Source organism: Myripristis murdjan, chromosome 9 (genome assembly GCF_902150065.1).
Source record: "Myripristis murdjan chromosome 9, fMyrMur1.1, whole genome shotgun sequence".
Classification (NCBI taxonomy): Eukaryota; Metazoa; Chordata; class Actinopteri; order Holocentriformes; family Holocentridae; genus Myripristis; species Myripristis murdjan.
The window spans coordinates 20759239-20786157 of record NC_043988.1 but is presented as its reverse complement, the minus strand read 5'-3'; the positions used below and the strand labels follow the sequence as shown (position 1 = coordinate 20786157).

General features: G+C 40.8%; 1 protein-coding gene across 1 annotated transcript; it reads right to left on the bottom strand.

The window, feature by feature from the left end:
* Window positions 1-2762: 2762 nt before the first annotated feature.
* On the bottom strand, window positions 2763-22614 carry rasef (RAS and EF-hand domain containing). The gene is made up of 18 exons (XM_030059304.1): window positions 22313-22614; window positions 17169-17315; window positions 16635-16725; window positions 14800-14895; window positions 14373-14450; window positions 13511-13626; window positions 11283-11351; window positions 10997-11063; window positions 10810-10916; window positions 8116-8329; window positions 7804-7857; window positions 6573-6713; window positions 6025-6175; window positions 5191-5272; window positions 4685-4799; window positions 3942-4049; window positions 3544-3620; window positions 2763-2865 (listed from the first exon to the last, which is right to left on the bottom strand). The coding sequence occupies exons 1-18, from the start codon at window positions 22609-22611 to the stop codon at window positions 2763-2765; spliced, it is 2115 nt and encodes a 704-aa protein (XP_029915164.1). The 5' UTR covers window positions 22612-22614.
* Window positions 22615-26919: the final 4305 nt, after the last annotated feature.

The window sequence follows — 26919 nt, the reverse complement described above, 5'->3', positions numbered from 1 at the left end:
CTACACAGTCCCCTTATCTAATTATCCCTGTTACCACCACACTCACACACACACATGCATACACACACACACACACACACACACACACACACACACACACACACAAATGCATCATTCTCAGCTGCTAACCCCCCTCCTCCTCCTCTGCTACCCCACATGTTGTTTGACAAATGAGTGGTTTCGCCTCATCAAGCACATGACAATGTAAACAGATGGGAGGTGGAGACAGGGGCCCGTGCCAGTTCTAAACACACACAGGCATGCATGCACACCCCCACACACACACACAAACACACACAGTGCAAAAACCCTAACATATGTTGCAGTTATTCATACAGCTCTGCTCGGAGACTCCTGCAGACGCTTGGGGAGTATGGCTGACGGGAGCGTCTTTTAGGGCACCAACCAAGGAGAAATTATCTGATTTATTGATTTGTCTCCTCCTTTGTGCCTTTTTAATGTCGGCTTTAGTTGGGGAGGGGGTACAGATTGAGCAAGAAATAGATAGATAGATAGATAGATAGATAGATAGATAGATAGATAGGAAATTATGATGATATTCACAATTTAGTATCACAGCATCACAAATCCCCTTCTCTGCCATCAAGTGACAGCAGATGACCTATTATATAACTAATGTTGGCATTCTTCAGAAACAACAACGAAAAAAAAAAGTAAGTTGACAAATGGTTTCCCCGGTCAGGGAGATAACAGTCTTGTGATGTTCAGTGCGGTTCACGCTACATTTTTTATTGTGAAAGGCGCTTTCAGCACACACACACAGAGAGCTCAGTCACAAAGGCAGTCGGTTCACAGTTGCACCTCCTCTGACGTTAGCAGTGACATCTACGTGGAAATGAAAAGCTAAGCAACATCTTCCATGCAACATGAAAAATTGAGATAAGTACGAGGACAGTGGTCGTTGAGCTTTTTCAGCCCAGTTGCTCAAATATGAGACCTGACCCTCAGCGTCAGGTGCATGAGTACTGTTGCTTTTTGCCCGGTTTGATTCTCAGTACATAGTTGAAGCCCTGCTCTTCTGCATGTTGCAATTAATAAAATGACTTTAACAATAATAAAAAAATAATAATAATGCATGACAGAGCAGCTCCATAATTTTGAATGGTAATGAAAATATAGAATTACACTCAGTCATGCACTCTTGTATTATAGCTCTGACGTCACACCGGGGATCAAAATAAGAGCTTAGCTTCTTGTGGTTCTTCTTCCACCACACTCCTTCCTCTTACTGTACTTTATCCAATCCAGAACATTTTATTCCTTTTGGCACCTCCAATCGCCACCACACGTGCTAAGTAACACAATTATCTTGTTATTTAAAGCATTCATACTGATTGATTTTTTTAACCTATATCTTTAGCTCTGACAGCAGCTTAACAATAAATGCTATTGGTCACCCCAAGAGGTAAGTGAAATGACGGGAAATGTAACACTGTAGGTATTAAAATAAAAATGGTGGGTTGTGATGTAAGCAAAATGTTTCATGCTACCACATATTGCACTGAAATTCATAATGTAGCAGTGTGAATAAAAGAAAAATGACAAGTATCAAATTTGAATTTCTGTCTTCAGTATGTACTGCAGGTGGCTTCCTGGAGTAAGTGCCAGTGTTTTTTTTTTTTTTTTTTTTTTTTTTTTCCAGCTCAAACCAGGCTGAGCATTTCTCTCTTGAAACTCTCCCATGATTCTGCACGTCGGTGAACAATTGATGGAATTCACTTGCAATGAATTGCGACGTTGTGGGCAACACCAACAGTTCAGTTCTCTTTCATTTCAGTGCTCTTTGGCTTCCAACATACAAGGTACTTCAAACTGGAATTTACCCTCATGCTGACTGAGCTCAGATGTAATGAGATTAAGTGCCACAGTTAGTTTTGAACAGCACAAACAGATAAAAAATAATTAATCATTATTAATATCATTTTCTCCTGACACAAATATATAACATTGCTGTGCTCAGTCACATGTGATTATCGCTCATCATCACATTTTACTTCACTTTTTAAACTTGCTCGTACACTTTATTTCACTTTCAAAACTCTCCACTCTTCAAGCTCCTCTCTCTCATGATTTGCAGAGAAATACCTCTGCTCTGACATGGCGGCCCCTGCCTGGACACAACACACACATCATGTAAAATATGAGGAAGGGAATGATGCAAATATGTGCAATAGTATGATGAAAAATGAACATGACTTCCACATGGAAAAGAGGTTCACACTGGTTGAACACCTCACTTTCAGGCTAAGAAATTCATAAAATGAGGAACAACAACATCGCGCTACTGTATGGATGCCATGCACTATAACATCACCTTAATATACTGTACGTGCACTCCGGTCAAAACAGTGAGTGAGATTATTTGGAAAGCACTTCTTTTTCCTTTTGAAAGGATGCATAATAAAATTATTCACGCAGCTCTGATTTTCTGTTGCTCTTGATATTGTATTGTCCTTGCTGTTCCACTTTTCCCGTCACTGTGCACCAGAGGCAATGTTAATCCAGTATCTTAGCGATGTCCTGACATATTTATCCACACATTATGTTGCTTTTGCGAGTGATCAGGATGTTGCCTTGGCATCGTTGCAGTTTTACATGGTTCGCGTCTTCTCAAACATCACTGCTGTGCTGTTTGCAGGAGAAGAGGTCAGGCTTCTTCATTTGTAATCCTAATTCCACTTGTGCTGAGTCCACGTTAAGTCAGATGTGATGGCCAAACTCTGAACAGTTTGATCAAATGATCAAGTGCAGCATAAGAAGTTTTGTGGTCTGTGCCTGTTAGCTGACAGGCCTTTCATTGAGGTATAGCTGTCATCATCAAACTTGACGTGCCTGGTGACCTCTCTGTGGGGGAGAGAGAGAGAGAGAGAGAGAGAGAGAGAGAAAGAGAGAGAGAGAGAGAGAGAGAGAGAGAACAGTAATATGCATTTTAGAGTCTTAATTGATATTTATTATGGGTGTTTGCAAACATGGAGGATAAAAACTAAGATAGTGGACTTTATACCTACTGATCACAACCACATAGTACTTATCACCATGAAGGGACAGCTTGGGAAACCAAAGCTGAAACCTAATGCATCTGCTCACTGCTTGCTGCTTGACACCTTACCCCTTTTTTGTGCTCATCTATCTATCAATCTATCAGTTCCCTGCTGCAACAACCTTTTAGGTTTGTAACACTGCAGTGTTTCACACACCAGAGGGCAGTAAACATTAAGATTATATAACAGCTTGGTGTCTTCAGTGGTAGGCTATACGTACATGACTGATTTAATTTCTATTTGAATTATTCAGCCCGCTCTGAAGTAAACAAACCATAACTGATTGGTGGTGCACCTATTTCACACAGAGGTGGCAGAGGTTACATAAGCATGAGGTCCTACCCTGGCAATAACAGGGTTATCAACACATTGTCCTCCTTAAAAGTTAGATTTATGAGCATATTCTTCCACAAACCTGGGAATTCCCATCCCTGGTTTCATTTTGAGACCTCAGTTGACTAAATATTTTGTATTATCTCACCTGGCCAGGTGCAGCACGGCCTCCAGAACGTTGGAGCCATCTTTGGCACTGGTTTCACAGAACAGAGCATTGTACGTCTGTCAGGGGAAAAACAGTAAAACATCATCAAATCGAAAATGACTGGGCTGCCTGGGCAGATGGAGAGCATGTTGGGGTTGTATGTCTTCTTGCATTTTTACATTTGTCAGAACCGGCTTAAGGCTCTTGGGGTTGGGAGCACATTTTGATCAGTACTTCCATAAGTGGACAGTGTGGAGTTGGGACGCGGGTTTAGGCTTATAATTATGGTGAAAATAAGGATAGGGTTAAAGCGGGGCATTTAGAGTTGAAGCTTGGGGTTAAGAAATTAATGTAGTCAATGTAAGGTCCACACAAGTAGAGTATGTGCAGTATCTTACCATAGCCAGCTTCTGTCCGTAGCTAGTAGGGACACAGCTGACTCCCTCCTGTCTGAGGTCACTCTTATTACCCACCAGCATGATGGGAATATCATCCTGGGATACATCCTGACACAGACAGAAGATAACTGTTTTATACAGGAAAAACTTAAAAACAGAACTAAATACTGTTTCATCAGCCTACACAGATGTTACAGTTTGTGCTCACTGAGGAAATCAAAGCTGATTATTATTGGTGTAACATCAAGTGTCCATACCAGTGTGTCCATACTAAATATAATATATGATAATGTGTCAAAAAATGCATACGTGGAAACAAAAGATTTTCACACACATTTCAAAGAGCCCATGTTAAAAGGCAAGAGCACATGTAATACACACTAAACATCCAACTCTTACGTATTTGCTGCATGCAGTGAGAAAGAAACAAAGAAGATCACTACATTTGACATTTAAAAATGTGACTGCCATACGCAAAGTCCTCACACAGTCCACTCTTTACAACAAAGTCTGGCAAAGATGGATTTGATCTGTTGCCTTGTCCAACTGCATTCTGCTGCAACTTTGAGTTTCATAACTAATTAGTTGTTTAATTATCTGAGTACAAACAGTGGCAGTTGGAGCTGCTTCTGCTCGTCTGGCAGAGCAGCACTGTTAGAAAAGTGCTACAAAATGCAGTGAGTTTGCCAGTTTACCATTTCTTCAGTGTGAGTCGTGGAGGATAACGTGTAAGGTGTCATTACCTCAATCATGTCCACCCACTCTCGAACGTTAAGGAAGCTCCTCTCACAGGTCACGTCGTACAACAGCAGCACACCGTCCGCTCGGCGGAAATAAGACTTGGCAATACTGCGGAACCTGAGGTTGGTGGAGAACGTGGTTCATGTCAGTCAGGTGTCAGGCTTCTTAGATTTTTTGCTGTGTTTCGAAATTGTGCTATGAGATTTTCGTGTTGGTTGGAGTCATGATTCTCTGACTTTACATATTCTTTGACTATGGCCTTCTTGAATTTGGGTGTTGTAGTTCTTGATATGCATGTTTGTTTTTTATTGTATTAACTATAAATTAAAGATTTGTGTTTTTGTTTTGAAATGTTTTAATTGTATTTTAACGATCGGACCCCTGGAATACTGGTCTGTCACTTGTGCATCAACTAATGGGGATCCACAATAAATAATAAACAATACACATAAACAAATGAACCTTTACTTCTATCTCTGATCACACACACACACACACACACACACACCTCTCCTGTCCCGCAGTGTCCCATAGCTGTAGCAAAGCAGGCTCTCCATCCACAATGAGGGTCTTCATCTGGAAATCCACACCTGGAAACGCCGAGCAGACACAAGACAAAAACATTACAGCAACAAGCCTTCCACTGGAAACTAAATGAGATAAAAAGATATTCAACATATACTTTGGTAAAACAATTCTTTGGTAAAACAAACTTTGCCCTTAGATGGAAATGATGGATGGCTAAAGCCCTGGTCACAACAGCACACACACACACTCAGCTTTACACTGCTTTTGCCACTGAATTCAAGCAACCAAGCACGGGAGCTGTTCATCAAGCAGTTAGTTGAAACAGATAAATCTGCCAACTAGCTGACAAGCTGACTTTTTTGTAGTTTTATGAAGTGTGCTTTAGTTATCACTGAATCAATGTGCATTATAAATTAGCTGGAAAACAAAAGTTCTGTTTACCAAACTGAACAAATCAGCAAATAAACTCCTTTACTTTGTTCCAGCTACAGTTAAATTCCTGAATGAACACAGGTAGTTGCCTCTGTATCTGTACCGGGTTTACATTTTACTTGACTTATTGTTGTGTATTGTACTTGACTTGTACTTTATCATACTGGTTGTGTATTGTACTGTACTTAACTCAACGCCTTTTTGATGACTGACATTTTGCATGGTTTGGGCACTGTGCCTTTTCCTGCCAATAATCTGTGATTGGTTTTTAGTATTATGTTGTTGTTGCTGTGTACTGACTTGTTATCTTGTGGGAATGACGATGACTAAAGCTGTCTGTCTGTCTGTCAGTCTATCTATCTAGCAAGTTGCTCACACCCACCCAGAGTAGCACTGGAGTTTAATTTGAACTCGTTCTTGCAGAGGCGGAGCAGGAAACTGGACTTGCCCACGGCAGCATCTCCAGCCAACACGATCCTGTAGGCCTTCTCTAATGTCATGTAACCCAGGGCAATCCTGTCCCTATCCCTCCTCTGGGGAGAGAGAGAGATGACAGAGAGGCAATTACAGAGACATAGAGAGTACAACAGTGTGAACAACCATGCAGCAGAAGACAAATGTTTGTATTCTCTATGTTTAATTCTGAAACTTAAATTCATCCTCTTTGTTCACCTTTAATTTTTTTACATCTCATAGCGGCCCAGAAAATATTAGAATCATCTATTGAATAGTGACATCTTCTCTCTCTCAACAATGTGATATCTCGTTTCATTAATTCTTCTTTCTCCCTTTCTCAGTAAAGTCAGGAGATTGTGCTGGGGGCCTCAGAGCTGGCAGAGCACTGTAACTCCAAATTATTATCCCTCTTTCTATTCTCCTTTAGATCACCTCCCTTCTTTCCCACCTTTCACTCTTTCATGTCTCTGTTACCTGAGTAGTGATGGCAGAGAGGGGTTTTCGTATGAGTGGGGCTTCACGGTCGGCGATGCTGAGTGACTGAGAGCGCCTCCAGTCCATAATGGAGCCGTTTTCAGACCCAAATGACGATCTAATGTCCTGCATCCTTGCTGGCTGTGGAACAGACACACAACAATTGTAACACTGAAGGAGAAATCCACTCTGAGACAGAATTCATGTGTACTTACGGAGACCAGCTGTGAACATGAACAAGTCACTTCCAAAGCTAAAAACGTATGTTTTATTGCATCTTATGTTTCATCCTGGTGTATCTCATTTTTATATTGTGTCTCAGTATTTTATGTTCCTATTGTTAGTGTTTGGTTTAAAGCACAACACCAACTTTTGTTGGGAGTTACACTGTATACTAAAGGGTTAGTATGCATACCAGGAAAGACTTTATCAGTACACAACCGGTGACATGGATGATTAATCCTCTTGTCAGATATTACGTAAAGTAACCAATGGATAAAACACCCCAAAACCTGATAACTTTGTGTGTGATAACTTTAACTTACTTACTTTAAACTATATTTATTTACACTGAATGTAATATTGCAGCTTATTTTTTATTTTTATTTTTTTGGAAAGCAACACAAAAAGAAAATAAATAAAATACTCATTTTCCTTGTTCAGATCAAAGTTAAGAAAAAATGTCACTTAAGAAGTCTTTCTTTTCTTCAGGTTCATAAATATGGCCCTGCTGACAGTGCAGTCTGTTCACAGCACTCTGTACTCTGCACTATAAACCAGATTAATCAGCCACAGCTCCAGTTGAACTCTGAGATATACACAGATACTGCTACTGTGAACCTACTGTCACCTCAAAACATTTTGTCCCACTTCAGTGAATAAACTTGTGTTAACTTACCTGGTCTATTGCTGACAATTTCACTCTGCTAGTCATGACGTGCTCCTCCATCGCTGCTGTAGTCAGCTACCATGGAGAAACAATTTGTGAAAAGTTAGGACTTTTATCTTAAAGATGGATTTTAGTATTATATTAAAAAACCCTGCTTCTCTGCTATTGGTACACATCACATTTTTGGAGGCAATTTTGTCTAAACTTGTGAGGCATTGTGTCAGAAAAATGCATGACTTGACCAGCAAATAATCTGTGCAGTCCTTTCTATGCAATATTTCTATTTCTTCAAGCAAAGCCTGTCCTTCTGCAGTATCGATGTGGGAGAGCTTGGCGTCTCACCTCAGAGACAGAGTTAACTCCATTCACGCAAACTTTGTTCTCCTCCTTTCTTTTCTTCTCCTCCCTTTCCTCCTCTGCTTTTTCCAGTGCCTTTTGTGCCACTACTTCTTGTGCAAGTATTTCTTTGGGCGCTACTTCTTCAGCCACTACTTCTTGTGCAACTATTTCTTTGGGCGCTACTTCTTCAGCCACTACTTCTTGTGCAACTACTTCTTCAGCCACTACTTCTTCAGCTGCTACTTTTTGTGCCACCACTTCTTCTGCCATTACTTCCTCAGCAGCTTTTTCTTCTTCTTCCAATTCTTCTTCTACTTCTTGACCCTTGACCTCCTGATCCGAGTCATAACCTCCATGTGAGCCTCTGAGCGTCGACAGGCCGCTGTCCATGTAGCTCTCAGGCAGGCTGTCTTCTTCGCACTCACTGCTGTGTCTTCGCCTCAGGCCCGGGTCACACATGGCCAAGGCCATGGTGTCACCGCTGGGCCTGCGGGGGAACAGAGGCTCCTCGTCCATACGCTGGGAAAACCTGCAGAAGAGATGATTCAAATTATCAGGGAGGTTGTCAGAATCATACGCAAAAGCAGTAAATAGACATGAAAAAGTAAGTGGAAGCCACTCCAGGGGTAACATCCATGACATTTTTCAAATAACCTTCATAAGGTCTCATATTTGTAAGAATAAGAATGAAAATAACGAGAGAACAATAATAATAATTGCATAATCCATTATTGAACATTGCAGGGAAGGCGTTTTTGTTTTGCGCTGCCCTTCTCCTGTGTCAGCTACAAAGCAGCACCCCTGGAGCTGGAACTGGGACTCTGTCTTGCTCAAGGGCACTTCAGCAGGGTGGTTGTTTGCAGGCAGACAAGCCTGAACCTGGTTTGTCAAGGTACAAGAGCAGTCCGTCTACCCACCAAAGTGAGTTTGTATCAGTATGCAGCACACGGTCACACAGAAAAACACCAGTCCTTACCTGTGATGATTAGAGCCAAATACTGGGGTTTGTAATGATACCACTTTAAAATGTAATAATGTAAAGTATGTACAACAGACACTTATGGATGATAACATGCCTCACTCTGCCTGGTTCCAGACCATTTCAGAAATATATGTATATGTATATATGTAAATATATGTGTATGTATATCATTCAGAATTCACCATTCCCAGTACTGAGTAAATTCACTTCTCACATTTTGACCTCAGAAAGGATACTCTCAAGACTGAGCTGTTTTCCTCTGAGCAGTCTCTAACTGAGATCCTCCACTGTCAATTTATTTGCTCAAATAAAATACTGGTATTATCTGCTGGCTCTCACTGGCAGTAAATCTTCTCTTTGCACAAGACATTATGAGCAAAATATTTAGATTACTCCTTCAAGGCAATGAACGAGATCTCCGTCCACAGAAAACTGGGTTCGCCAAAGACGGCTGAACCTCTCAACCCTCTCCACCCTGTCATCTCTTGCTGGGGTTTTATTATTAGCATAATGGTATAAATTTTGTCCCAAAACAACACAGAAACCTGTGACCCAGCTACTCATTGAAGCAAGCTGGAGATCACCTTAAATAAATGCTGATGCACATTCAGCATTTACCTTACTACTGAATAAATATGCAATTGTGTTCTGGGAAAAGTTGTGATGTGTGTTGCTGTGTATTTATGCAAAATCACATTTACATTGGTGGTGCTCACTGCCCAAACCTGATATGCCTGGTTTACAAAGACCTCTAGACCAAGTATCTGGATATTCATCCTAAGTTTTGAATTTGAACTATTAAGGGTGAAATGCGACTTTTAAACAATCAAAACTTTTCCAGGTGTCAGGAATTGGTGGATAATCAACTGTTTAACAAAATAGATGTAAAACATATTTTACTTTTTCCTTTCTTGCATCATCATAAAAATTTTCCCAGCAGTCAACTGTCAACCTTTGCTGTCCTGGTAATCTGGGTTTTGTTGTCACTAATTCACTCGTTTTTGCCTCAGGTATTCAGCGATCATAATTCCAACAGTTCCAGCACAACTAAAAGCTAAGGTTGAGGCTGATTTGACTGCGATAATATTTGTTTTTCTCAGCAGTGTTTACATTTTTCAAGAAGAAATCCTGCTTCTTTGCAACTGTTAATCAAGCGAGTCAGAAAAAAAACAAAACAAAAAACAAAACAAAACAGAGCGCTGGCAGAAAGAAGAACTTAGAGAGAGAAACAAGTCAGTCAGGCTTTTTGTCAAGAACACTCTTCACACTTTAATGAAACAACACCATGATTCTAAACATCTTGTTTCAAAATTTGGGTTACTGTTTTCTAATATGACTGCTCTATCATCAAACCAAATCAAATCTGCCTGGGATCTTGGTGGGGACTGACTGAGGAGGTGTGGAGGGACGGGATCCGTTTAGGTTCAGTTAACGCCAGGTTGCAGCAGATTCAATTCAAAGTCATGCATAGATTACACCGCCCTAAGGAAAAGATTAACAAAATGTGTCCTGATCTATCGATATGTGTGACAAATGGGACTTTTCAAAAGGTGCTCCAGGCCATACTCTTTGGTTTTGTCCTAAGACTGTCCCTTTTTGGCAGGATGTCTTTAACTGGTATTTACAGATTGAACCTGATGTGCTAACTGCCTTGTTTGGTTAATCCAAAGCTTCCCTTGCATTGCCCTGCACTGTACAGCAGACACTAATCTGATGTATTCTCTGCCACGTTTTCTCTTTAATGATAGGCTGATCTAGGTTTAAACATTGATGTATCTACCTCTTCCTAGTCTGTTTTTGTTTGTTGTTGTTGTTTTTATTATTATTTTTGTCATTTGAAGTAAAGTAAAGAGTAGTTTGTTAAGTAAAGTAAAAAGAAGTAATTCAAAAAAACGTTTTGGTAGGTTTGTATGCAAGACCTCAAATAGTAAAAATGTTTATTGTTGTTAGCTATTTCATGATGTTTTCTTTGCCCCGGCGGTTACCTGTGCACCTGACAGTCATCAGCATCTTGTGTGTGGTCTCACCTCTCCATGAATGAATACGGTGGGGGAAACTGTGCCATCTGCGGCGATGGATAGCACACGCTTTTACTTCTGTTTCTGTTCTTGATGTCCGACCCATTGCCACCAATCTATAACACAAACAATTAGTTTGAGTTTTTCAGCGTGTGTGTGTGTGTGTGTGTGTGTGTGTGTGTGCGTGCGCACTAACCTTTTTGTACCTCTCTAGTGCTGTTCTCAGACCATCGTTGGTGTCATGGAGTTTCCTGTTGGCTGTTCTACACACACACACACACACACACACACCAGAAGGACACAGAAGAGTCAGTGCTGTGATATAAATTGCTCTTTCTCATCACTCCATTCATGACTTAATTCCACAGTGACTAGTGGCTGTTTGCTGTTTGACAAACTGTGAAGGGGTATCTTTTCCTACAGTGGGGTGTGTGTGTGTGTGTGTGTGTGTGTGTGAGAGTGTGTATGACTAGCTGACTTACTGCAGAACCTCGATCTGGGCCTCCAGGACGTCTCTCTCGTCAGAGAAAGCTTTCATTAACTCCTCGTCTCTGCACACAAAACACAGTCATGAACAACACACTAACACCACTGTGTAGTGTTGAAACTGTACACAAGAATATAGAGGAGACTGGCTACATTGAATTTTACACTTTTAGAGGGTTTGTGCTCGTTTACGGCAACTCTATCAATGTCCACTGCATCACCAAAGCTGATTTTATATCCTCCGGTCAATTTGTTTAAGTTTGGCAATTGAGATTCAACAGTTAACAGTCTGCATGTTTATCTGTAATTTACTGTATGAGGTTTTAAAATAGATGTATTTTAAATTTATGGTTTTTTTTTTATGTTTTAACCAGATGTTTCTGTGTAACTGATGGCCTATGAAGCCACAGAAATATTGATGTATTCTTTTTTCATGCTGCATTCTTTGCCAGGTTTCTTTTGCAAAAGAGATTTCAATCTCAGTGAGGCTTTGACCAGCATGAGTAGTGGTTAAATAAAATAAAATTTAAAATAAAAAAAATTAAAACAGAATTTTGTTATGATATTAACCCTATAAAGCCATTTGTATCATATATGATACACATTTTCAATTCTGTTTTTCATTTTCAGTTTAATCAATACTTGACCAAAATACTGTTGAATACCTTTGAACACTTCCCCTGTTCACCCTGGACCATTGGCACTTCAAGTACATATCATATATCATACACCAGAAAGGTGGTGTAATAACATTTTTTTTTTCTTTTTTATATATATATATTGTTTTAGGACTAAATAAAGGGTTCAGTTTCAAAAAATTGGAATTTTCTGCCAATTCTTTCATAGTTCAGGCTTTGTAGGGTTAAAATTTAACATCATATGATGTTGGCCCAAACAGTCACCAAACAGTCAGATGAAATTCAACATGTCAACATATTCTACTACAGCATACACTATTAAAGCTAATAACTTATCATATTCCTGTTATACAATTAATTATGCTCTTTGTGCTGTGAACATGCTGAGCTAAAGCATATTCATATCACACTCACAAATTCCAGAATATTTCCATTCCTGCTATTCAAACTGAGATGGAGACTTTGAAAACTAACGCTGAGTAAGATGAGATTGTGTATTTTATCACATTCAGGAGAAGAGTTTACCTGGGTCATTATAACATTATAACTGTACATGTGAGGCAGTTCAAAGGGCCAGATTGTTAATGTTTCCCTCCCGGTGGCCCTGTTGCCAAGCAACCGTGCTGAATTGTGTCATTGTGTGTGTGAAGTCACACCAGGATATCCTGTTACAGCTGTGACAAAACGTAAACACCCCTGGGAATGGTCAGTTAATCAGTCTGAGGGGGCGTGGCCTCCGGCTCTGCCTTTCTGCTACCTGGGAGGCAGTGCTAGGTTTACACTGTAGGATGCTTAGCGATGTAGGATGTATAGCGCGAGCGTGTATGTGTGTGTGCTTGATTGGTCTGTGTTGGCATTATGTAACAGTCCTCTCTCTTTTTCACCACATGAATTAAAACTCTATCAGTCATTCTGGCACAACACAGCACTGTGCACCGCTACACTGCAGGGCAATAGCTGTAAAAAAAATAAAATAAATAAATTTACAACAATTCCTTAAACTCTGGACCACAGGTAAGTCCATGCATCTGACACGTGAGCAGAGTACTGCCATGTTTCAATGAGCTTGGGGACTGGATCAAAATAAAGTTGGCTTTGTTTTGCATCCTGTCTCTTGGGTGTTTTCTGGTAGTGCCGGTTAGTTCAGGCTGTGTCCTGTAGTTTGTTTTATTTGCTGCAGGCTGTGCTGCATCACTTCATTTTGTGACTGATTGCTGACTATAGTTATTTATAGGTAGGCTCATACTCTGCAAAGTCCTTTGACACATGCTTTGTGATAAATGGCTATGTAAATAAACTTGACTCACCTAATCAGTGATTTATGACTAATAATGTGAGCTACAGAAAATGCTGTTGGCTTTTTGACTGGTCAGGTAAAACGTTTAGGCCTATTAAAGTCAACTCACACTTAATTAATTGCAAAATCCTCCAAATCATGCTCAGTAAATGAAGCCGTGTTACAACAATGGATCAAGTTAACATAAATTAAGTCATGTCAAATAACCTGGACAGAACACAGTGAAAACAAATTACACACCAAAAACAACAAGACAAAACAAAATGAAGCAAAACTCAAAAAAGCTGACCGCTCGTTGTTGATGCTTTGATCAGTTAGTTCTGTCTTCAGTGAGTCCATGTCGCTCTGCAGACAGGCAACTTTGGTCTGAGACCTCATCAGCTCGTGTTTTATCTTCTGGTTCTCCTGTAGAGAGAAAGAGACAGACAGAGAGATGGTGAAAGTGAAAGAGGGAGAGAGGGGTGTAAGGAAAGAGAGAGAGAAGGAAAAGAAAGAAAAACATCAGAAGTTTAAAAAAAAAAAAACTGATGCACCTGATGTTTGTTGGGATTTATGGATTACCATTCTAGACACAAATGACATTAAAACAGAAACATCAAAAATTAGTCAAGACTGTCCCAGTATGAACGTTACAGTTCGGGGCATGCAGTCATATGAAGAATACCAGGTAGCCAAACTGGAACCAAAGTTCACAGGTGCGAGTTCCAACTGGAAACTTTAAGCTGTGAGCCGATAGCACATTAGCAAGATGCCGTGCCAAACTGTGTCTCACTGAGCCACAATACAGCGAGCTGCAATGACAAACAGGAGCTAGGTGACCTGCCTGCCTCTGTCAAATCGGCTGTGTGGGAAAATTCCCAGTGAACTACAACAGCAATGGAGAGTGAGTGGTGGATTGGAGGAGGACGGTGTGTTGATATTGTTCAGCAGTCACACAGTATCTGTGCTGAGACTCACTCACAGTTGGCAAACTGTCACCTGGCTGACTGTACCTGCCATCACAGTCCCTCCCTACAGAGACAGAGTTTTTTCCTCTGTCTCTGATAGGGTTAGGGTTGGGCTTTAGCTTTGAATGTTTAAACACAACCCAAACCTGCACTAAACTCATTCCTCTGTGTAGTCGTCTCTAGTCAAGAGAGATGTAGTCTCACCAGTGTCAGCTCGTTTATCCTCTTCTTCAAAGCTGGGCTCTCATCATTTACAGTGATGTTCTTGTACTTCTCCTCCACCTGATGAGATAAAAGATGGTTACCACACTCAGTCCTGGTCCAAGATGCAGCATACACCTAGATCATCACTGACTATGCTCACAGTGAAGATGATCAAGGCAGACTCAAATAAAAAGTGTTCACACTTAGGTTATAGAAGTGCTTATTTGTACAAAGCCCCCAAAATCACAGTCATTCTGAAGCGACTCTGAAGTTTTAGTTGTTGGTGTAAGTTATAAAAAAACAGGTAGATTCTATATGTTAGTGTATGAGCATGTTGATTGCAAATTTGACTATGGGAGTTTAATTTTGATGCATTATAGAGGACACAAGTGTGATGCATGACAGTCAAATATATAAAAACACTTACCACCTTCATCCTCTGTATCTTACACTGCAGCTCACACACTTCATTTTCATAAGTTCTTTTCAACTCATCCAGTGCTGTGTCTGCTCGCTTGGTTTCCTACAAACATGCACGCACACACACACACACACACACACACACACACACACACACGCTCTTTGAACATCCTACATTTCTCAGACATATAAAACAATCATAACTATCATGAACCAACATTAGTATACAATATGTTCCAGAGATAAAAACAATCTGTACTACTTTAGGGCGGGATTTTGAGCCAATGATGGACACGGGTGGGTGTTAATCGTTAAGGCATCAATACTAGCATCAAATCAGCACTGACCGAGTATTTGACATTACATGGAAGCATACAGATCAGGCAGCTCCCAAAAACACACACAGACACACACACACACTACACACTCTCTCACAAACACTACAGTGTGAGAGAGTGCAGGTGACTGCCCTCTAGTTATGTGTGCTTTTCTAATACAAAACAAACAGCAGCTCCTGAGTTAGCTGAGTCAATGAAGAACACTTACATAAGTTTACACACAGACTCATGCACAGGGTGATAAGATGTGGCTCATGTTCCCCACACAACACCGCTTCCCCAGAGTGAAAGTAGGCTTTGAAAAGCTGCACGGTGACCAGCAACGTCAGCGACGAGGACAAAGTTAAGAGAGTAAAACAAATCTGATACCTGCAAGTGTTTTGTAGCACTGGTCCTTATCAGCATTTGCAACTTTTTAAAGAGCTCTGTCTCTGAGTCAGGCGTTGACAAATTTGACAAATACTTTTCAGTTAATGTCATGGAAAGCAACATTTTGTTATCACAACTAATCATTTTATAAACCATGCCACTTAATCTGTTTTGACCCAGATTCCAGGAAATACCACAGACTTCCACAGAGGTTTAAATTCATGGAATAAACTTCAAATCAAAGGCCTTGAAGGCATCAAAATCTACTGTGATGCAACACAGCTAACCCAGCAACACAGACTCACAATACTGTACCAATATTCACTGAGTCATAAAAGTAAATAATATTTCCAAATTCTCTATGGTTTGTTTGAGCCTGCTTATGTGCCAATTAGGCGGGGCTTGGCACAAAAAATGTATTATTTTCTTAATGACGAGGTAGTGAATAGCACCCATTTGGCTGCAAAGTGTTTAAAAATAAAAACTGCAATTTATAGCAACTACTAGTCCCAGGTCATCTAAAAATGAATGTCACAGAGCCATGGTGGGGTTTCCTAAAATACATGTCATAGTGAGGAAACATGAGTCAAAAAGCGTGTAGTCTGATGCTTTATAGATCATCATCGTTTTCATCTACACAGCACCTATCGTTATCATCACTAACACAGTCTTATCATTTTCAATCCAATCCAATACATATCATTCCGGCCTCCTATCTGACATTTCAGATCTCAAATCCAGGGTGTGCAGCCGTGCTGATGTACACACTCCACCTGATCAGGAGGTGTGTCTGAGGTCAGGTCAGTCATCTGATATTCTGCTGTATGTGTTTGTTTGACATGAGGGAAGAGCGGAGCAAACCCACCCTGCTTATCGCTTTGCCTAACCACACTATACACACTCCAGGGAAAACAGGATACCTTGATAGCTTGGAATACTAAAGCAAGCCACATTCCCAAGTCTTCCCTGGAAGCCAACTCATATTTGGCACAGAGGAAGGACTTCAATGAGTCACAAAGTCATGTGTGGCCATGTGTGACTGTGTATTTGTGTTTTGGGAGTGATACATGCGTGTTCATGCAGTGTGTGTTTGTGTGTGTGTGTGTGTGTGTGTGTGTGTGTGTGTCTGTCCCACCTGCTGCCGTGCCCTCCTCTCAGCAGCGTGAATACGTTGGTCCATCTCCTCCTCCATCTCACTGAGTTGCATTGATGCTTGGTCCTGTGCTCTGTAAGCAAGGCAGCAATATAATCAGTCATTTTACTGCAGAAACCTTGTAGGTCTCATTTTGCAGTCTCTAATTGACAGCTTCATGACCTTATGACCAAGCCAAATACTTTCCATGCACTTTAAAATATTAAAAATAAATAAATAAATAAATCAGCTGGCATATCTATAGTTACACGTCTATAATATTATGGTGGAGTTTAACTTTCAGAGAGATAAGGTTTCTATGTGACATCACAGAGCTCAATAACTAGATTTTTACACATTTAACATCTAACCGTAACCCTAGTGTTTGTGATTGCAGACACACAGTATTTTGCATGGCATGTAGAATATACAGTAGTAGCAACCCCTGGACTTTGTTCTTTATTCTTGAGACAAGTTAAGTATCCGACACATTGTTAAGAGGGAGCCTCTCTTGCGTCACAGTGTGTGTTTCCATACCGTTTGACAGCGAGCGCCAGGTTCTCCATCTCTGCATGGTGCTGTTTGATTTCTTTGGTGAAGTTTGTGATGATTCTCTCAAACTGAGGCACCAGTCTGGGTTCGGTCAGACTGATGTTCTGGTATAGGGCAGCCGCCTGCTCATTCCTGAAAGAAAAAAAAAAAAAAAAAAAAAAAAAAGATTGATTTGATTTCAACTTAGCAGTGTATACACATGTCAAGCAGTGTTCCCCCACAGTTTTTTTTTTTTTTTTTTTTTACAGAAACTCAGGGTTGGATGATTCTGTTCGTTTCTTTGGTTTCATGAGGGGTTTCAAACTAACACAAAAATATATTATTGTTCATAACTGTCAATACTAACAGCCATTTTGGTGAGTGAGCTTCTCTTATGTACTTTTGGTGTCAAAATGAAGCTTCTCCAACTGAGGCGTTGATTGTTATGTGTTGTGATGCAGCACTTTTGGCACTGCAGAAATGTAAAGTCAAACTACACAGTGAAATTGGGACAACATAATGTAGATTAAATAGAGCATATGCAAAAAGAAAATAAGCCAGAATGTGGCACCACGTAAGTGGCAGAGAAAGGCCACGGGGCATCAAAACATTTAACTAAAGCTGAGTGTGACTGTGAAGAGCACACACAAGCACACACACACATAAAATAATGTAGGTCAGACTTAATTTTGTCTTACTTTGTTTGCCATTGTCACAGCATTTCCTATATTCCACCACAATTCAATAACAAAAAGTAAAAGTATGAACAACTTGGCGAACACTTTCTAAAACACAGTGGCTCATAAAGGCAGTACAGCTTCAGTCTAGTTTCTGTGTGTGCAATTATACAATTTGTCCCATTTATAGAGTTGTGAAGTCATTAACATTATTCTATGGCAATTAAGTCTCCTGCGTCACATCCCAACGGTAAAACTGGGTCATATGAATCCGTGATGTGAGTGTGTGTGTCTTTGTCTGACAGGTAGGCCAGGCTGTAATCCTAAAGCATATAGACACTGCTTCCTGTCTGTCAACAGCGTTAGGTGAGACACAGCAGGCGGCTGCGTCACTCAGAGTTACACACAAACTGAAAAAAACAGACTCTTAAACACAGCATATAGGCCAACAGATACAGAAATGCATAGACCCAAACAGACAGAGACGAACACACACACACACACACACACACACAAAAGTCATGCTGACCACCAGGATGCCCAGTCTCCCCAGGGTTAGACCAAAAACTCTTTTTAGCCGTGGTCTCTTGGGAACCTGCAGGACACATCACTTTGGGAAATGTTTACCTCACAGGCACACGGCTTTGAAAATGGATGAAAATGGATAGTGCTGTCAAAACCAAATGCTGACCAGTGTGATAGAAAAAAAAAAAAATCAATTAAGTAAAATAAGATAAAAATAAAAAGCAGATTACAAAAGTAATACTCTTGGAGGATTAAAAATAAAAATTACAAAAATGCAACTGGGAAAGCATGGAAGCCATGTTGTAAAAACAAAAGCTAAATCATGATGTACTTGTGTAGTGGCTTTTAAATTTAGTATGTGATGTATTCATGATTCCAGGACTTTTCACATCATCACACTCATGAAGCATCTCAGTGTGAGATGGAACAAATCCCTATTTATTTCCTTGTTTCACCTCTTTTTCCGGCGTTAACATGGCGTTCACTGTGGGGCTGCTGAAATTCCCCGATCATTTATATATTCCTGTACTCACTGAAAGAATATACAGTGCCATACTGTTTAATGGATTCATTCTACCACCCTCCCTGTTGAACTTTTCATTGCTCTCACTTCTCATAATCACACATATGCACACCCTTCCTCCCCTGAGAAACAAACACTTCTCTTCAGTGAGTTGTGTATTTTCCGAAAAATGATCTATCAGCTGACTGATGTAATAACGACTCCGACTGCTGGGAGATAAGGAGGCACATTTAGCTGAGCAGAAGACGGCACCACTGTGACAATCAATGTCCCAGATGACACAGCATGGCAGCGCGAGGACCGGTCCCATGCCAGGCCCGGGGCCACACACACATACGCACACACACACGCACGCACACACACACACACACATACACACACACAAACATATAGAAACCAACACACTCACACAGATACACAAAGATATAAAGACCCACCCAAACACTGTGGATTTCCATCAGGGCAAAGAGATTAAAAGAGTGGGCCAAATTTAAGAAAATACCGGAACTATTATTACAATAATACAGACGGTTGCAGTTTAGGTAAAACAGAGATAAGCATGGAAGGGGGCAATCACAGCAATCTCAAGAAACACCTGCAACCCCAGTGTTACTTTTAATGCAGCGTTTGACTGCTTGAGTAGATTCTGCTGCCTTAAGTTTCTCGAAAGATCTCCTCCTCGTCCAGTTAGGATAGCATTCTTGTTTTTTTCTGTTTTTAATCCATTGATACGAGTCAAACTGCAGCCATTGTGTGCTTCGGTAATACTAGATTGCATCAAAATGCACGTCAGGTTTCTATTATAAAACATGATCACTGTCCCTTTAGATTAAAAATGTCATAATGTTCATTGCCACGTTCAATATTCAGGGTCACAAGTGGTGGGAGCCTTTCCCAGAATGCACTGGGCAGAGGACAGGAAACACCATGGACAGGCAGACAGTCCATCACATCAGGAGATACGAGATGCATCCACCGGGCTAACCTGAAGCACCAACCTAACCAAGCGTGCAGGCGTGCTCCAAATTGGGTAGGGGTCCAAATCGGGGGGCCACAATGGGTATGCACACCCAGCAGGTGCATTTAATGTTAACACACCGACAAAACACACTCACACACATTCAAACCTTTGGGTACTTTATAGTCACCAATTCATATGAGCTGCATGCGTTTGGACTGTAGGAGGAAATTAACCCACACAAACAAATGGAGAACACACAGAAAACACCAGGGCAGAGATTCAAATCCAGGACTGTCCTCAGTAAACAGCAATAACAACCCATAATACCATATCTCATCACTGACAAGAGAGAGGGTCATATTTTCAAAATGGGAACGATCTCAATTTGGAGTTAAACTCTTGTCCCCAACTGACTTGACAACCAACCAGAGAGCATTAGTTGTGTATAATACCTAATTCCGGTTATTGATATTTTTATCTGGTGAGATGATCATGGCCCTCAACTTCAGCTAACTCCCCACCTCACATTAGTGAACAACATCCTGATACCTGCTTGGCACAAGGTCAAAAAAGAAGCCGCAATCACAAACGAGATCAAATCACAAATCACAGCAACAACCTGTGATTGGTGTATGAGAATTATACAGAATCACTGCTGCAACCCAACGCCATCACATCAGTGCAGCAGAGCATCAATAAGAGGATCAAAAAGTGCCAGTATCTATAAGGGCATGATTTAAACTGATGGTCGCCCATAAATATATACTGAAAAATACTCCAGCATGCAGGACGAAACACTCTCACACAAAGATTTTAAACACCTGCACACACACACACACACACACACAAAACACAACACGTACAATGCTTCCATACAAGAAACAAATGCATATATCTGTGTTAAGTCTTTGCATTACATAAGCTATAAGAGTGTGTGGAAGTGTCACATCTCACAAGCTTATCAGGAAGGTGTCCCACTACAAGCAGATTTCACAAATAAAGCAAGGTTAGTTTCATTTATAGCTCCACATTGAATTATCATGAATTGACACTGCTATACTGGCCATTTTTCACTGTCAGCGTCATTAGTTTAAGTTCACAACATCCTCTAGAGAAATGAATGATCTCTTCTCTCTCTCTCTCTTCTGTAACAAATATTGCATCAATGTCATAGGGATGACTATTGCTTCTTTCATAAAGTTTTCGATAAACCATAACTGTTGATCATTAATGACGTGGCTATGATGCACAAGCGGGTACGGACAAATAACATCTATAACAGTCTAATAAGTTCAGAGAGTTGCATTCCTTCACTGCAATACACTTTACGTTACATTACAACATACAAAATCCCAGAAGAAAATGATCACGCGGACTTGTGTTTTTAACGTACACTATACAAAAACTGCAGAGCGTCAACTGAAGAGAGGCCTCTGCTTATTCCATGTTTTTTTTGTACAGTTGAGTCTTAATGAACCTCACTCCAATTGACCATCTGCAATTTTGCATTGTGTACCTTAAAGATATTGTTTTGTCTCTTAAAGATAAGATAAAGTTGATAGACATTATTTTGTGTCACTATCTATGGTTTTCAATAGCCAACCATTTATTGGACTGAGAGTAAAATTAAAGTGCTGTGCACAAAGAGTAATAAGGTAACATTATCTGTCATCATCTGTCTTTTAAATCTTGTATTTATGACTTATTTTATTTGTCTTATTATTTTTACTGACTTTATGTCAGTTAAACAAACAAACAAACAAACATGTCATATAATATCGATATATTGCCCAGCCCAAGTTATATTGGAACAATTAGGATGATACACTGGTATTAACAAATGTTAATACTTTGTTAAGAAGAGATAACAAAGTAGCATAAAAGGGGCATGCCCTGCCACTGTCAATGTACACAGAATAATGAACAGGACTTCCTGTCTGAGTCTTCAGAATGAGCACTTGTTTTTGTATATTTTTTCTCTGTTTGTAGTGAGATGCTCTTCGACACTCTGTATGAGAGTGTGTGACACTTACAGGCACTCAAACACACACACACACACACACACACACACACACACACACACACACACACACAGATACACACATACACATACTTTTGACATGTAGCATTGTGTTTCATGTGAGTATTTCATGTTTCTGTGAGTATTTGTATGAGTGAATAGGATACCTGTATGTTTAACAACAAAGGTTGAATTATGCCATACCTGGCCTCACATAAACTACTTTGGACTTATTCTGTATTTAAAACGTTACAATACTCTCCATATGCCCTCCTGGCAGAATTACATACATCATCTGTCCCCTAACAAAGTTCCCTACGAGTGGGGGCTGTAATTTAACTTTGATCTAATCGCCTATTGTTTCACCTGAGAAAAGGAAACGCACTTGGTACTTTAATCATAACCAATCTAAGCCATATATCCAGGGCAGGTGTTTTCTCTCACTTTGGGATGAACTTGGACTGGTCCCCCAGTCTTGTCTCGAAGTCCTCCCAGGCGGCGGACACCACTCCTCCCTCCATCTCGTCCCCGTAGCGGTCGTGGAAGCCGCTGATGAACTCCAGCAGGGTGACGGTGCCGTCGTTGTCCACGTCCAGCCGGTCAAATATCCTCTCGGCCTCGGCCGCGGAGACGTGCAGCTCGGCGCAGATGATCAGAAACTCATTTTTCTCGATCTGCCCGGAGTTGTCCACGTCGTAGGCACGGAAGAGGGAGCGCAGCCGGTCCTGCTCCTCGGCGCTCATACCCTTTACTCTGGAGGAGAAGGAAAAGAACTTTTAAATGACCACTCAGACAAACCAGTGAGTCATCAGACAGCTTATACGCTGAGAACTGACAGCCTTTTGATGCAGGGATGTCAGCAACCATAAAATCCTCTGCTCTCCACAGTTGCGCCTGTTATCCAAGTTAGAGCTGTATGTCTATCCACGCATTGCGCCAGCTGTGAGGATATACATAACCGAATGACGATCCCAGAGGTTATACAGTTTGGGCCACAAAACTGATCAAAATCAAAACATGGGTATTTCCAATCGTGTTTTGCCTTTGTATCAGCAATACCTGGATGGCTTGCGGCAAATGGCTGTGGAAAAATAGAAGCTGCTGATCTGACTCAGGTGTTAGCCATACCTGCGCGAGCCTGTGTGCATACATGCGTGTGCGTGTGCATGTGCGTGTGTGTCTCCCTTTCTGAAAGTTAAACAAAGGAAGTCTGGGCGCCCAGCCAAGGTGCACTACCAGCACAGAAGCGCCCATAATGGAATGAATAAACTTTCTAAATCCAAAGGAGCTCATAATCAGCATCTTGTATAACCACCCAACCTGTGACACCGCCTGGTTATGCGACATTTGAAAACACAGTGAATTTACTCTGACTTACCAGAGACAAAGTGTTTTAAACACGGCATTTCTTATTTCCACCTGTGGCGCCTTTAAAAGCAAATTTTCACTGTGTATAAATGTTGATTGGACTTGCCCTGTAGATCTTTTGCACTTGTCTTTGTGGTAGAAAATTAACCAATTAATGTTTGCAAGGAATCCAGAAAATGGTGGCAGTGACTTTGGTGTACTAATACTTTATCTCTCCCCTATCTGCCTTTCATTTTCTATTCATATGTCTGCTCCCATCTATTTCTATTACACAAACACACACACTACACTCCATCTACAGGAGTATTATGGAGAGTCCTGGTAGTAGCTGTATTAGAATTAATCAGTTCTTATAAGAAGCAGCAGCTGATTTATTGAATCATATCAATGCCTGAGTGACTAATGACCATGTTTCTTGTCAGTCAAAAACAGACACAAAGACAGTGTCAATTGACCAAAATTGATGAACAAACCATTAAACCATGTCATTGGTTTATCATCTAAACCTTGCTTTTAATTGGCAGTGGAAATCTCTTTTTAAAATGACTGATGAGCTTATATGCCAAGATCAGGCTACTTTTATTTCTGTCTGTTGCCATTCATATCACATTATTTGTTCATAGTGACAAAAATTCCTGCCATGTCTTGGCTCTGAGAGAGGCCATATTACATGTTTTACCCCGACAAATCAGCACGTGCCATCTTTCAAGATCTAGCACAACATCTGCAGGTGATCACGGAGGAGAGGTGAAGAAATTAACAGTATGACAGTCAGTTACACAGGTCGCTGGAGTTGTTACACAAGTCGCCAAAAAGCCCAAACATTCGGACGTGTTAGACTTTCTGTTGGAGCATTGTGGTCGTGAGCCATTTGGATGACAAATCTCAGTTGTTGGAACATGCCATGCTACATGTTTACAGCCACCCAAATATTGTTCGCAAACACATATTTGGGTGCGACACTGGAAATTTGTCAGCCATAACAAAACTGTTTTGGACAACATCAGTAGACGTTTTTCACAGCAGCCATTTTGACATGAATAGCAGGGTAAACACAGGTTACGAGTGACATTAAGGTACTGAGCACGACATCCACAGAAGATTGTTGAGGAGGGGGAGGAAATGAACAGTATGGCAGTGAACTAGACCTGCCAAAATGCATTTTCACATGCATAGCAGGGTAAACACAGGTGTTACTAATAACATGAGGCTCCATTTTGGTCAAGTTCAAGTTTTATTTGTCACATGCCTGATGTACAAGTACAGTAGCAGTGAAATGCCAACATGGCGCAGACGTCCAACAGAGGCAGGGTCCTGGTATTGTTAAGGCATGTGCACTCAAATGGAACCTGAATTAATCTCATTAGTAACACCTGAACATACCTGCTGTTTCATGTAAAAATAGTTACTGTGGAAAAGGTTCGTGTCCAAGAGTGGACTCTATGTCTATAAATAATGTAAACATAATTCCTCTTTTGGAATAAATAGCATGGAATCAGTGAAAACTAGACATTGCTCTCTAGTGCATAAATTAAGTAGAAAAGCTCACTTTGGCTAAAGCCACTACAGCATAGCGACATATCGCAACACTTCAATGCAGCGCTGCTATGAATTCCACTGGAGTTCTGGGCAAGATACGCCCACATTGTTAAGGTTAGGGTTATGGTTGGGTGAGGGCTTTTTTTTGGGTGTCAAATAAAAGGGTGTTTTAATGAGCGGGCAACAGACCAACAAATTCTCGCACCAATCAGAGTGCCTTTAGGCATATCTTGCCCACAACATGTGAGTTTTGCCAAACTACAAATGACAGGCATGTTCTTTGAAAGGTTATATACAGCTTAAAGGCCTAGTCACATCTAGAGCAGTGAGGGCAGCTACTGACTATAACAACACATTGTTGCTCAAGTTTTCACACTCGATGTTGTGATCATTGCATGAGCGATCCACTTCTGATCACCCTTCTCTGTTAGAAGTTTAATCTTAGTTAATAGTCATCACTGTAGATGTGGATGGGACTTAGTTCCTGTATTCAAACATTCTCATAACGTTTATCTCAATCTACTATTTTAATATGAATATTGCAGTTCCAAATGAGTTTCTCATTTGGGTTATCAGGTGGATTGGTTGAGTGAGACCTTTACCCTGCAGACCCATAATACCTGTCATGGTAAACATGTACATGTCTTGTGCAATATACCATGCACTATACATATATTGAAAACTTTTGACATCTGACCTGGATACAAACTCTTTGTCCTGACTCTCTTTAGGCTCTTCCTCTGCCACGGGTGGCTCCTCTGGGCTTTCTGGCTCCACATCTTCCGTTCGCTCCTGATGGCGGTCCTGGAACCCATTGATGAACTCCTCCAAGGTCACGGTGCCATCTTTGTTGATATCCAGGCGGTTGAATATGTTCTCTGCCTCTTCAGCTGGGACTTGGAGCTCCTGGCAGATGGTGAGGAACTCATTTTTTTCAATCTCCCCCGAATTATCCGCATCGTAGGTATGGAAGAGCGTGTGCAGACGCTTCAGTTCTGCCTTGCTCATGCCCTTTCCTAACGCCATGATTTTGCTGTCCGGGAACAAAATTGCTCAGGTTCTCTTAATGTAATCTTTTATTGCGCAGCTTTAGAAAAAATGAGGTTAAATAAGATCTTAAAGTATGAAGAAAACAACCGCTTGCGCTAAGAATCACAACCAAACAGATATAGCATACCACGGATATACAAGTTGTAAAAACACCCATAGTCTGTTTGGTTGAATGTGATCTGAGTAGCTTTCAGGTAGATGAGGAGGCTGCAAAAGTAATCCTTCTCAAAATTGCCAGATTTCTACCGCAGTGCCTATTTGCGAGGATCAGAGGAGGAGATAAGCCATGTCCTAGGTGGGCGTAAGTAAGCTGGTCCACTAGATGTCTGAGGAGATCCCATCACTCAATGGGAAATGACTGCAGCCCCAGGATGGTCTCTACCTTCCTGGTACAGTCCCACTATTTATATGCCCCCTCCCTCTCTCTTTTTGCCTTTCCTTCTTCCCGCTTTAGCAAACACACACGTGAACTCCCACGAAACACATAACCTCATGACGATCCTTTCAGCACCCAGGGCTCCTGACCACCGGTGTCAAAATGGCATTGCAAATATTGTTAAAGCCATGACCAGATGGCATCAAAGCAGTACCAGCCCTTAGGAGAAGAGGGGAAAAAAAAGAAAAAAAAATTAAAGGATTTGCAGGAGCATCATGAAGATAAAGTATCCTCTGTTTTCTCTCTAAATAGGTCAATGTTGTTGAGGCTCTGCGTAGTTTTAGCAAAGCAAGAGTAACATTCACTACGCTGTTCAGTTCAGTGGCTTGCTTGCTTTTTGGCTTCACAAAATGGGTTTCTCTGTGTTGGCTGCCAAAAATCTCATGTGTTGATAAGTTAAAGTGATAATAGCTGTCCAGACTGTTTCTATGACAATTAAGCCACAGTAATAAGTTAGCTCATTTTCTGCCAAGCTGTTTCCTTTAGTCACGCACATCAGGAATGTCATCCCTTCTTACCGTTGCTTATTTGTTCAGCAGTATAACAGGACACCACAACTCATCTGAACAATTATACTTTATTTGTATCACATAGCATTTAATTACACAAAATGTTGAGGCTTTTATTATAACCATGAGTGAATTACTAATAAACCAAA